Raw genomic sequence first — 12,076 nt, 5'->3', positions numbered from 1 at the left:
GGGCGTGTGAGACAAAAGAAAGCCACTGTGGCACCCACATCTCTTGTTGACCCCTGGGAGTCGCTGACTGGTTGTTGGTCTGAGTTGCCGGCATTCATAGGGTGGGACGGAACATTCTGCTCAGGAAAGGTAGCACTTTCGGGCACCAAACAGGAATGTTCCTGGGCCTTCGGTGCATCCCAGAGCCACCTGGGCGTAGATTACTCCTATCACAGCTCTCCAGGCCATGTGACTGTCCACGGAGTTGCTCATTCAGTTCCCCGGTGAGACCGGGGGCTGCCATACTGAAGACCTGGATGACAGGGAATGAGCGTGAGAACGCTTCCTTCTTGGCCATGATTCAGCAACGCCTTACTGCCAGTTTTGCAAAAGAACGTGATCTGGGTGTCCATTATCGGGAGCTCGCTGCCCAATGGGAGGCCCCATGTTCGTCTCTGGGAGCCCCATTTTAAGAAGGGATAAACTGGATTCTTCCAGAAGGAAGGCAAGGAGAGCGTTGGAAGAATTCACAACCATCCGTGTTTGCATTGTCTTAAGGGGATGAGAATGGGCGGTCTGGAGCAGAGATGCTATTCAAAGAGAAGGATGACTGCAGGTCCCCGCCCTCCGGGCTGTTGGGCTGACTGGGCTTGCCTCTAGGAACCCCAAGAGCGCAGCTAGAAGCAGTGGATGGAAGTCACAGGGACAGCACTTGGTTCAATAGGAAAATGACAAAGACTTGTCCAGACATGGAAACCAACCGTAATGCCCAGTTGGCGAGTCCCTCACGAATGCCTTCAGAGGCGGCATCTTGCCGGACTCTTCATTGTGCTCGGGCTCCTGTCCCAGCATGCACTGGGGCGGGGGGCCTCTGAAAGCCCCTTCCCCTCTGACACGGGGCGATCCAAACCCAGGGTCCTACCCTCAGGGACTTGTGAGTAGAGCCAAAGTCACACGGGCAGGAGCGTTGTCACTTAGGCGAGTTTTGATGAAAAGTCAGCTGAGTTATAATGGGATTCTTGACCCCTTCCCCCCTCTGCTTGGCAGAGAGCTTGGTAAATGCTGCACGGGGGCATCATCAGTGACAGCCGAAAGCTAGACGGCCCAGTCTGCGGTGCCCTTTGGCATGCGGCCACTTAGAAAAGCAATCCTGTCCGGTCAATCCAATTACCATGGAACGCCGAAATGCCACGGCTGACGCAGCTCAAAAACGCGCATTAACATTTCCTTCCCAAGGTCAGGCAGAGAGAAATGAAAAGGGGCCGGCCACGTCCTGCCAGTAAATGGAAACGCCGACTCCCTCTGTTTGCCAGGGAGTCAAAGAGGACTGGGATTCTGAGGTCGGCTTAGGACTTGGGTATCTCTGGGTTCACTAGCAGGATCTCCAAAGAAATGCGCAAACTCCTCAGTCTGGGAAGCCCTGGATGTGCCGTCCAAGTGATTCAAGGAAGTCGAGGAAATGGTATTTTAGAGAGAAAGCATCTCAAACCTCCCTGCGGCAGAGAGACCTTATTATGCTGCAGGTCACCGACCCACAGAAAACAGCAACGATCACCCAGGACCAGAGATTTGGAGCTAGAAGTGACCTCCGGGACTCAGCTGGTCTGGCCGGGGAAACTGAGACCCAGGAAAGTGCCCGAGCCCTTGGAGCCCCCGTCAGTACCGTTTCTGCTATCTCCCGCTGCCCCGCATAAGGAAGAAGAAACTGAATTTTCTGAGTTGGATGCATATTATTTTTATTTTCAGATAAAAATAAGTATAAAATGTTCCATTCATGCATTTTGAAATTAAGAACAGTGAGCTTAAAAAGAAATTTAACAAATAATAGACCCACATACTTCAGTTCTATATTATAGCCTGGGAAAAGAGATGAGAGGGAGGGGTTAGAAATAGACAATCGCATAGCCCATGTGAATGGGACAGTCGTTCATTCAGTCATTCAACAAACATTGATTATGGATCTATTCTGCTTCTTCCACTGAAGAGAGGCAAAGACTCCCTGAGTTGGAGCCTCGTGGAGCTAATGGTCTATTAAGGGGCAGGACAGACACATAAATGGCTACAGTAAAAAACAACGTGAGATAAACAGAGGACAGGGGCAAAGGTAGTGTACGGAATGGGGCAGGGGATCATTAAGGAGCGGGGCTGGGTTCTGGAGGACGGACGGCACTCTGACAGACGGCAGGAGGAGCCAAATGCAGCGACTGTGACATTTGTCTGGACCCTGATGGGTCCCAACGCCAACTCGGGTGCTGGAGCTCCTTGGGAGCGGGCGAATCTGCCCCCCCCCGGGCACCGGGCAGTGTCTGGCCCACAGTGGGCACTCAGAGAATGCTTGGGAGTGTTGGGCTGATTGGCTGATAAAAGCAGTGCAAAATGAGGGCAGGGCAGATTCCGGACTCAGAGAGACGAAATCCACAGCTCTGGGCTGGAAGAGAGGGCCTGACTTGGGAGGAAGGGGCAGGAGGCAGGGTGATCCTTTGCCCCAAGGATGGTGGGGGACAGTATCGCCACGCACACCTTCAGTTTAAGGAAGCGTGCACGAGGGCTGCAAAGACAGAGAAGTACGTTGTGGAAGGCCTTGAATGCTGTGCTAAGGAGTCTAAGCTCTTTTTGGTAAATGTGGAGCAGAAGGAAAACATAAATGGGGGGGGTATGGGGAGAGAGCAGGGGGAATGGGGATAGAGAGCGAGAGCGAGCAAGAGATAGCAAGAGCAAGAGGAGGAGGAGGAGAAAGAGGAGGAGGAAGAGGAAGAGGAGGAGAAAGAGGAGGAGGAGGAGGAGGAGGAAGAGAGAGAGAGGGGGGGGGCTATAATGAAAATTAACTTGGGAGGGAAAGGAATGGGCGGGAATGGGGGCTACTGTGATGCAGGCAGGTGAGCAGGAGAGTGGGAGGGGGGTTAAAGTAAGAGAAAAGGGACACATAAAGACGTGTACATAGAAGCATCACATCCAGAAGGACAGACACCCCAGAGAGTCAAGGGGGGAGGTACAAGAAAGAGACACAGAGGGCAGTGGGAGCCGAGGTTTGCATAGATACACCTGAGAAAGAGACAGAGATAGAAGCCCCTCCACAGGAAACAGGACAGGTCTTTGACGTCCCATCCCCGCCGTGGCTTCGCCAAGCCAGGTTCTGTTTTTGCGACATTAGGCAAAACGGGCCATGGCTTTTCGGTACGTGCGTCATGGGCTGGATGCGATTAAAGCCGACGAGGGCTGGAGCTGTCCCACTTTGGGCCGTGTTTTTAATTGTAGATGTTTATTTTTTTTAAATAACTTTTGCTTCTTTCAAAGAAACCCAATGGTAATAACAAATAGTTAATAGGGTCGGTTCTTGTTTTCAATTCCTTAGGAAAAAAGATCAACAATGAACTTTTTACTGGACCTTTTTATATACTCCCCTCCCCAAAGTATGGGGTTTCTGGGGGTCCGAGACTAGTGTAAACATGTCTACTCAGGAGTAAATTGGCTTTGAACATGTCACTTCAACCCCAAAGAGTTGGCAGGAAAGTTCCCTGGTTCCTGAATCCATTAAAGTTTAATTATAAAGTGTGACTCCCTGTTATAAATGGGGGCCCTGGAAAAAGTGGACTGGCTTTCCATACCTTGAAAACACGGCAAGTTCGTTTCTTAGAATAGCACAAAACTTGCCTCTTTCAAGGAGAGGTGAATGCATTAAACCAGGGAGAGATTCGAGGTTGTGTTTGTGTGTTTTTAAAGGATTCTTTTAAGATTTTAGGAGGGATGGGAGAAGTCGCAGGATTCTTTCTCTTTTACAGGGGAAAGTTGGAGAGATGTCAGCTAGCACAAGCCTTGGATGATAAATAAAATCCATGCCATTGTAGCTTTAGTAAACAGTGGTTCCTTTTCTGGATGAGCTCACTAACAACAACTGGGAGCCTTTGGGCCCGAGCGTTCGGCAGTGAAGCACTTGTCCCACATGCTCCCCTCCAGACCCACATACGACAAGGAAGCCCGGGGCTCTAAGGTCGGTGTCCTCCCTCCCGCCGCTGTCCAAAGCCCCCTTTGTGGAGGCGAGGAGGCTCCGAGCCCGAGGTCGCCCCAAAGCTGCTCCTGCACGCCACACACGGACAACATCTGGCCAGTGTGAGGAGGCTCAGCTCCTGCCCAATTGGATGGCTCCAGTTTGATTACTCCAGAACTGTGGCAGGGGCAGGAGATTCTAAAAAAGAAAGGAGAGGAAAGGACATTAAAAATTAAGAGAGACGCAGGACGGTCACTTCAGCTGCAGAAGCAAGAGTCCAACGCTTCAGTGACCCGCGTCTCCATCGGGGGTCTTGACGTTTTTATTCAATCTGCATTTTGATTTCTGGGTTTCAATGTGGTCGGTCTCCTTTGTGAGTCCGTGTATTATACTTAAGGTATTATCCTGAGAAGAGGTCTGCCCATGGGCTTCACCAGACTGGTTGCCCAAGGAGCCATGGTACAAAAAAGGGTCAGGACCTCTGATCCAGATGGCGAGGAGAGCGGTGAAGGAGCTGGGATCATCCAGCTTGGTACACGGGGACGTGCGCTCAGCATCAGGGCTGCCGGGGATGGAGAGGCGGGCTGCGGCGGGGGAAGGGTTTCCCTCCTCTTACCTGGCTCGAGGGTCTGGGCAGCCGGGGAACTGGGACTGGGGAACAGGGCGCCCGGGTCCTGCTCGATCGCTCTCTCCTCCGGGTCTAGCTCTGGAATGGTAGCACAACCACCTGGGTTAACGAGAAGAACAGAGCCTGAGCAGGGGCCGTGAAAGGTGCCTGACGACACCAAGGGAGGATCCAGCTCTCTCCCTTTCCGCTGCCCGCCATGGGATGCTGACGGCTCAAAGGCCACGTCTCTGAGTCAGAATGCAGAAGCCCCGACACACAGACCAGAGTCCCCATCGCACAAGGTCCCAGGATGGATCTCTCCATGTTGGACTAGGGAACCCGCCACCAGAACGAATCGGATCCAGCGTGAGCCCAGAACCCCCAGCAGCAGCATCTGTTGGTGGCCTCCAGAGGGGACCACGGTAGCATCCTCCTGCCACTAGATTTTTGTATAAGTTCCATAACTACGTGCCCACGGCACAGAGCAGCAAGCCAGAGTACTGCAAAGTCAGAGAGTTCTACTCAGAGATAAATGCAATCTCTCATCTCTTTTTGGGGATTCACGAGCTCTCCTCTACCATCCCAAAAAGGTCATAGGGTTCACTTGTAAAATAAAATAAAATAAAAGCCCAAAAGGCGGGAGGATTTTTGAATTTCATCTGTAAGCAACCATCTGCTATATCTGGTGGACATGAGGCAATAGCTCAAGATTTCGGGATTCTAGAGCTAGCAGGGACCTGAGTGAACGTTTTATCCGAGCTGCCTTTGAACAGGAACTCAAACTAGCTCATGCTTAAGCCAGTGGTCACTGAGCTCCTGCTGGAAGATTTCTCGAGGTGAAAAAATCCACGGCAGCTTCAAAAGTAGGAGCCCATTCCTCCCAAGGACAGCTCTTAGTCTTAAGGAATTTTTCTGAAATCAAGCCCAAATTGAGCTTTTGGTAGCTCTGGGGTCAAACCCATGGCCCTCCAGTTCTGCTTACTGGACCTAAATGGAACAAAGTTTATGCTTCTTTCCTGGGATTACCGGCTACTTAAGACTCCATTCAACTGGAGTTTCTTCTTAATTTCTTAGAGAATTTAATTTCTTATTTTAGGTAAAGATCTTTTCAAATTATTATTTTTTTTTAATGGAGTTAGGGAAATGAAAGTGAGGAAACACTCTTCACCAATTTAGATCCAGATCTGCTCTCTTCTCTATGATCTTTGAGAATTGGCTGGGGATATTTAAATGACTTGTCCAAGGTCACAGAGATGTATTTGAGACCAGATCTTCTAGATGCTGAGTCTGGTTCTACATACATGACCCCCCAACTTCATCCTATCTTTAATCAGTATGTTCTAATTAGCTAGACATATGTTCTGATACAATCAAAAGATTCCTGACTAATTTTTCTTTCTTTCTTGTTGCTTAGAAATCAGAGGAGATTCTAAAGTGCTCAGTGATAATTTGTCCTTTCTTAATGCTTGAAAATTTTAATTTAATTTAAAAATGTTTAAATAATAAAAAAATAAAAAATTTTAGTGTTTTAAATTCTGAGGATAATATGGTATGAAAGGAGGTGTGCATTCATTAGAAGGAAGCTGGTCTTCCTTTTCTCAGCTTTGGTACTGGGGACTTCTGATATTTCATTGTAAAATGAGCTGGTGAAAATGTCTGGGCCCCCACATTTGGGGAATAAGCAAATGATCTGCGGCACCAGATTGTAACGGAATATTCTGACACCACAAGGAACAATGAGCATGAGGCACGCAAGGATGGCTGGGAAGACTTGTTTGCACTGGCCCAGAGGGAGGAAAACAGAAGTACCAACAGACACAATGGACACAATATTCTGATTAAAGGCAGGATATCATTCAAATGGAAGAAACATGATCTAGTAGACTTTTTTTTTCTGAGATGAAGTTGGAGGGTCATGTATGTAGAACCAAACTCAACACCTACATTTAAACATTTAAACAAAGACAAAACCATGAGGTGAAGAAATTCAGGCCAAAGACAATGGCCAGTTTTGGTTCCAGATGACTAATATCAACACAATTCCTTATTTTGTTAGGAAACTGTAACCATCAGCCTTGTCCACTGCAAGCACAATGTTAGCTCATTTTATTTCTCTTTTTTGAAAAAAAAATAATAAATTTAGCAGGAAAGTACTAAGGGGTATGAAGGTATTAAATAGGAAGTAAATAGGATTACTGCATAAAAACAAAATGGATCAATTAAAAAAAGCCCTGTCCTAAATTAAATAGAACTGATCAATACTAGAGTCTGTTTGGCAAAGAGCAATAGAGATGTCAGTCTTGGAGGTTGGCTCGTTGAAACAGTTCCCGATGAAAGAACCACCTCGGAATCCTAATACAATTATTACACTCTCAGTTTAGCCACCAGTGCCACGGACGAGATGAATGTTTTCCAAGGAGCTCTTTGGCCAAATAATTCATATCAATACCCTAGATACCCATAATGCATTTTAAGGGGATATATAATGAATAAAAAGCAAGAGGTAAAGTTGCTTTTTATTTAGTCCCCCTTTTTTAGATTTCCGCTCTCCTAACCGAAGATGTTGATCCTGGACTAAAACCAGAAAAAAAAAAAAAAAAGAAAGAAAAGCACTTGTTGTCCTAATTGAGGTCTTGAACAACTACAGCTGCAGGTAAGTGCCAATGGTGTTTTCAATGACGCATCCAAGCCAATGGGCCTCTATAGGAAAAGAACTGACACCTTCTAAGTTAGAGGTCAAACACTCAGTACTTTCCAAATCCAAAACTACCCTGGCCCCCTCTCAAGCAGAGTTTCACAATATTAATCCAAACATCATAGTATTTCTTTCCCTAATAAAACTTCCAAAGAATGATTTTTAAGCTCTAACAATGTGCTATAAAATCTCTGTGTAACAGAAAACCAAGAGGTCAGTCTCTCCAACAGGTAAGCTGGCAACATAAAGCAGGGCAAATTTAAAAAATAAAATGTCACAAAATATTAAAATGGGAAAGGAAGCTCTCCAGTCCATCTGTATGAAATCAGCATGAGCCGATCAATCAACTTAGCACCTGCTACGTGCCAGGGACCGTGCCCTGAGGATGCAAAAAGAGTCCGCGGCTCCAGCGAGCTCACCATCTAGTGCCAGCAGTGATGGGTCCCTGCCCTACAGAACCACAGAACTATCGGATGGAAAGGACCTCAATGGCCACCGAACACTGTAGGAGTCTGGACAAGAGTTCCAACTACAACGTATCAATAAGTGGTCATCCAGCCTCTGCTTAAAGACGTCCAGAGAAGAGGACCTGGCAGAATTCTTGACGTGGTTGATTTCATTTTGGGGTAATTCTAATTATTGGGAAATTTGTTCCCTTGTGAAAGTTAAATCTGCCCCTTTCAGGCTGGAGTCACTTTAAATTTAAAGTCTGCCCATGATCCCGTTTGCTTTCGTGTCCTTACGATGGGGAGCGTAACAGCCCCTACTTCCTAGGGCTGTTGTGGGGATTAAATAAGAAAATGCTTGTAAAGCCTCTGGCACAGTGCCCGGTACAGAGTGGGTCCAAAGATAAGGAGGAGCACTTAAGTGGTGGCAGGAGGAGCAAAAAGTACAGAGGACATGGGGAGGAGAGGGCATGGTATGAGGTAGAGTCCCAAATACCGATTTCACCAAATACTGCGGTACCCGTTAGGATGCCTCCTGTCTGCCTTCCCACATCCACCAGGGCAGTGCTTCTGGAGCTGGATTAAGTCTGAGTATGGCCACAGAAGCACGGTGCTCTGGAGGGAGCAGCATCAGGGTGGATGGCCAGGAAGGAAAGAAGGAGGGAAGAATGGCCTGAGACTTGGGGTCTGCCAGATCTAGGGAGTCAGGTATGTTAGCACTGCTAACCCGACTGCAGATCTGCTCCTCAATGGAGAGTCCATTGTTCAGGACAAAGCGCTACCTTCAAAGACAGAACGGGTAGAATTGACTTCAAAGGTCAAGACACAGAACTCACTTTGAGTCCTTGAGTTGTCCTAAGCCAGCTGCAAAGGAAGTCTTGCACTTGACAGCGGACCTCCATCCCAACAAGCCCCTGGGAGAACAAGCCCACCTGCCACAGGTCAGACCAAGGTCTTCCTCGAGCCAATCTGAGCCTTCCAATTAGGACGCTGGCCCTCTACAGATGCTCCAGGAAGCCCTGCTGACCTTACATCAACTCTGCTCGTGACCCCAGCCCAGGATGCTCCCTCCTCCCCTTCTAGGGAATGGGAAAGCATTTTTTCTTTAGTTCGTGGGTTTCCACCTGAGCAGCTGCTGTTCTCCCCCTTGTCCTGGCTCCTCCAAAGTCTCGATGCCGTCCTTTGCGTTCTCAGCCCACTAAGATCTTAATTATTCTAGCGGGGAAATTCATCCCCAGCTACCTGCCCTTGTTTCCACATTCAGCGTGGGGCTGCAAAGGATAATTATAGAGGTACGCTGTTAAACGTCTACCTGGCAGAGAGGATTTCCGCTGAACGCTGCCAAACATTCAGGTACACGTCTTGTTGCTCCAGTGAAAACATTATAAACAGACACTATATTGAGGAAATAAGTAAGCCCACCCTATAATTGTGGTCATCAACCATCTCTCCTGACAAATCAGCCCAATAAAGGTGAGATTCCAACACATTAGGTGCCTGTTTATTGAAAAGGGATTTCCTCGGCAGTCCACGTAAAACATTAAGTGCCGATTTATTCCTCTCCTAGACAGTATGACGGGAAAGTGGAGCTGCTTAAAAATATATTTAACATTTACCGATTACCATGGGCGGCAGCAGCCAAAAAAAAAAAAAAATGAAATGGAGTCTCCTTCAATGGGGGCTTTTAAGATCTAGACAAAGGGGATTGATATAAAAGAGAAAAGAAGAAATACTCATCCAGGAAAGAAAGAGGAAATAGGCCTAAGTCTGAATTCAATTCAATGAACTGAATGGAAAATTGAACATAAAGTTCCTACTGTGTGCTCATGATGTTTCCAAATTAATGGAGGTGGTGTGGGCTGAGGGAAAACACATGAAGAGTCATGATAAAAAGGGACAGTAAAATAAATGTCAAAGAGATGACCAGCATTGAGCTACGGGAAACTGAGAAAGAGTTCTGGAAGGAACGAAACATGAGCCTAGAAGGAAAAGAAGGACTTGGGCAAATGGAGAAAGGGAAGGGAGGAACAAGAGTTCCTTCCTGTCCCAGGGAGAAGAGACAGAGCCATGGGAGAGGACAGGATGAGAAGAGGGAATCGAGAGTGGCCCAATTTTGTTTTCTAGAATACCGAACACATAAAAGGGAATAATATAAGCTAAGGCCAGACAAGCCGGGTGGAGCCAGACTGTGGAGGGCCACAGGCAGGGGCTTTTTTCTGTAGGCAAAGGAAAGCCTTTTGATTTTTATTACCAGCTGTAAGAAGTAGTTTGCTGAGAAGCAATGATTCTTGAATGATTTCAATACTTCTTAAGGCATTTCTTTTTTTAACAAGTAAGTTTTTTAAAATATTTTTATTTTTACATCATCTATATTTCTTGATGTATCCTTCCCCCATACTTCACTATTAAAATAAGTATTCCTTATAATAAAGAAAAAAAGAAAGAAAAATCTTGACTAGCCAAGTAATCTGCAGGCAGTATTGCACTTCCATAGCCCATCGCTTTTTCAAGAGTGGGAAGAAGGTGCCTTTTCCCATTGCTCCTTTGGGAACATTGTGGTGATTGATCTTTCTGCTTACACTGTTGTAATCCTCGTGCACAAAATCAAACTCCATGGATGCCCAGTAGAATCTTAAACTCAGTAGGCCCAAAACAACTCACCGGTTTTCCCCTAAACCCTCCTTCCTATTACATTCTCTAGTCCTCCGGGTCCTCAACTAGGACACACCTTGGACTCTTCACTCCCTCCTACCCCACCGAGCCAACCTTTGGCCAAAGCCTGTGGATTGCACCTTTTTTAATATCTTCTCTCCTCGACACTGTCATCCAGTGCCCATCACTTTACACCTGGATTATTGCTACCGGTGGGTCTGCTGCCTCAAGTCTGTCCCCGCTCCAAACCACCCTTCACTCAGGCACTAAGTGATTTTCCTGAAATGCAGATATGATCATGGGACACACACCCTCCCACTCAATAACCTCCAGTGGCTCCCTCTTCCCTCCAGGATCAAATATAAAATGCTCCATTTTTTTCATGACCTGCTCCACACTTACTTTTCTAGTCTTCTTACACCTCATTCTCCTTCCTATACTCTGTTCCAGTGACACTGGCCTTCTCTCTGCTCCATGAACAAGTTCCTCCATCTCCTGGCTCAGGGTTTTCTTTCTGGCTCTCCTTCCTCCCTCCGACTAATGACTTCCCTGCTTTCTTTTAAGAGTATCTAAAATCCCACCTTCTACACGAAACCTCCCCTAAACCCTCTCAATTCCAGCGCCTTCCCTGTTACTTATTTCCCATTTATCCTGTACATAACTTGCTCCTAATAAATTTATTTAAATGCTTTCTTATCCATTCGAGTGTAAGTTCCTTGAGGCTAAGAGACTGTCTCTTGCTTCTTTTTGTGTCCCTGGTATTTAGTACAGTGCCTGGCATAGAACTGGTGCTTAATAAATAATAAAGTTTAATAAAACACAGCACCTGCTCCCATTTAAAGATCAGAACAATTTTCCCTGCCCAAGAGGGGGGCCTGGTAGGCTGGGCAAAAAACTGGATTCAGAGTCAGGAAATTCAGGTTTGAACCCCCATTCCGCCACCTGGCCCTTGGATCTCAGCACCCACATCTGCAAAATGGAGGAGCTGGACTAAATGACTTCTAGAATTATGTCAGTTCCATATCTGGGAAACCATGATTCCAAATATTGTCCCCATTGGGCAGATGATGAAACTGAGGTGAGAAGAATATGGTCACGGGGGACAAAATGGCACATTTGAGATTTAAATCCAGACTCCAGATATGGCCCTCTCACTCTTCAAAGCCAAATCTCCCCACTCCAAGTCATACCTCCTGCTGCCCTCCAATATATTATTCATGTATGTATATTATTCATGACATATAAGTAATACCTTTATATGTTATTATACAATTTGACCTTTGTAATATGTTATTTATTTCTTTGTCATTTATTACTTATATTAATTATTATATCAATATAACAGTCACTAAAAAGTTGTCACTTCTATCATTTTATTATGCTAATTATTATTTCTTCATTTACTACTTATTTTAGCTATTTATTTATTTAGCTATTATTTAGTTATTACTTTTATTACCCATATAATATGCTAGTTAATATGCTAGTCACAGATATGTGACTGTGAATAGTCCATTTTCAGAGCACCCAAGTGAGTGACATTGTAGCTAGTTTAAGGACCACGTCCCTTGTCTTGCAGGGTATCAGCTCCAGACTGTTACTTATATTATTTATTAGTTATTTTAGTTATTATTTTTGTTACCCACGTAATATGCCAGTTATTACCTATATCAGCAGACATGTGACTGTGACTGTGTCTTGTCCATTTTCAG

At 46.1% G+C, this 12,076-nt stretch overlaps 1 protein-coding gene across 1 annotated transcript in view; it reads right to left on the bottom strand.

The window, feature by feature from the left end:
• Window positions 1-1,689: 1,689 nt before the first annotated feature.
• BBS9 (Bardet-Biedl syndrome 9) overlaps window positions 1,690-12,076 on the bottom strand; it is a 201,979-nt gene continuing 191,592 nt past the window's right edge. The window contains exons 14-15 of the mRNA XM_051970279.1: window positions 4,581-4,691; window positions 1,690-4,162 (exon numbers count right to left, since the gene is read on the bottom strand). Coding sequence (XP_051826239.1) covers window positions 4,131-4,162; window positions 4,581-4,691 — 143 coding nt within the window. The 3' untranslated portion in view covers window positions 1,690-4,130. The remainder of the gene's footprint in view (window positions 4,163-4,580; window positions 4,692-12,076) is intronic.

The sequence above is a fragment of the Antechinus flavipes genome, chromosome 1 (genome assembly GCF_016432865.1).
Source record: "Antechinus flavipes isolate AdamAnt ecotype Samford, QLD, Australia chromosome 1, AdamAnt_v2, whole genome shotgun sequence".
Classification (NCBI taxonomy): Eukaryota; Metazoa; Chordata; class Mammalia; order Dasyuromorphia; family Dasyuridae; genus Antechinus; species Antechinus flavipes.
This window is presented reverse-complemented; position numbering and strand designations above follow the sequence as displayed.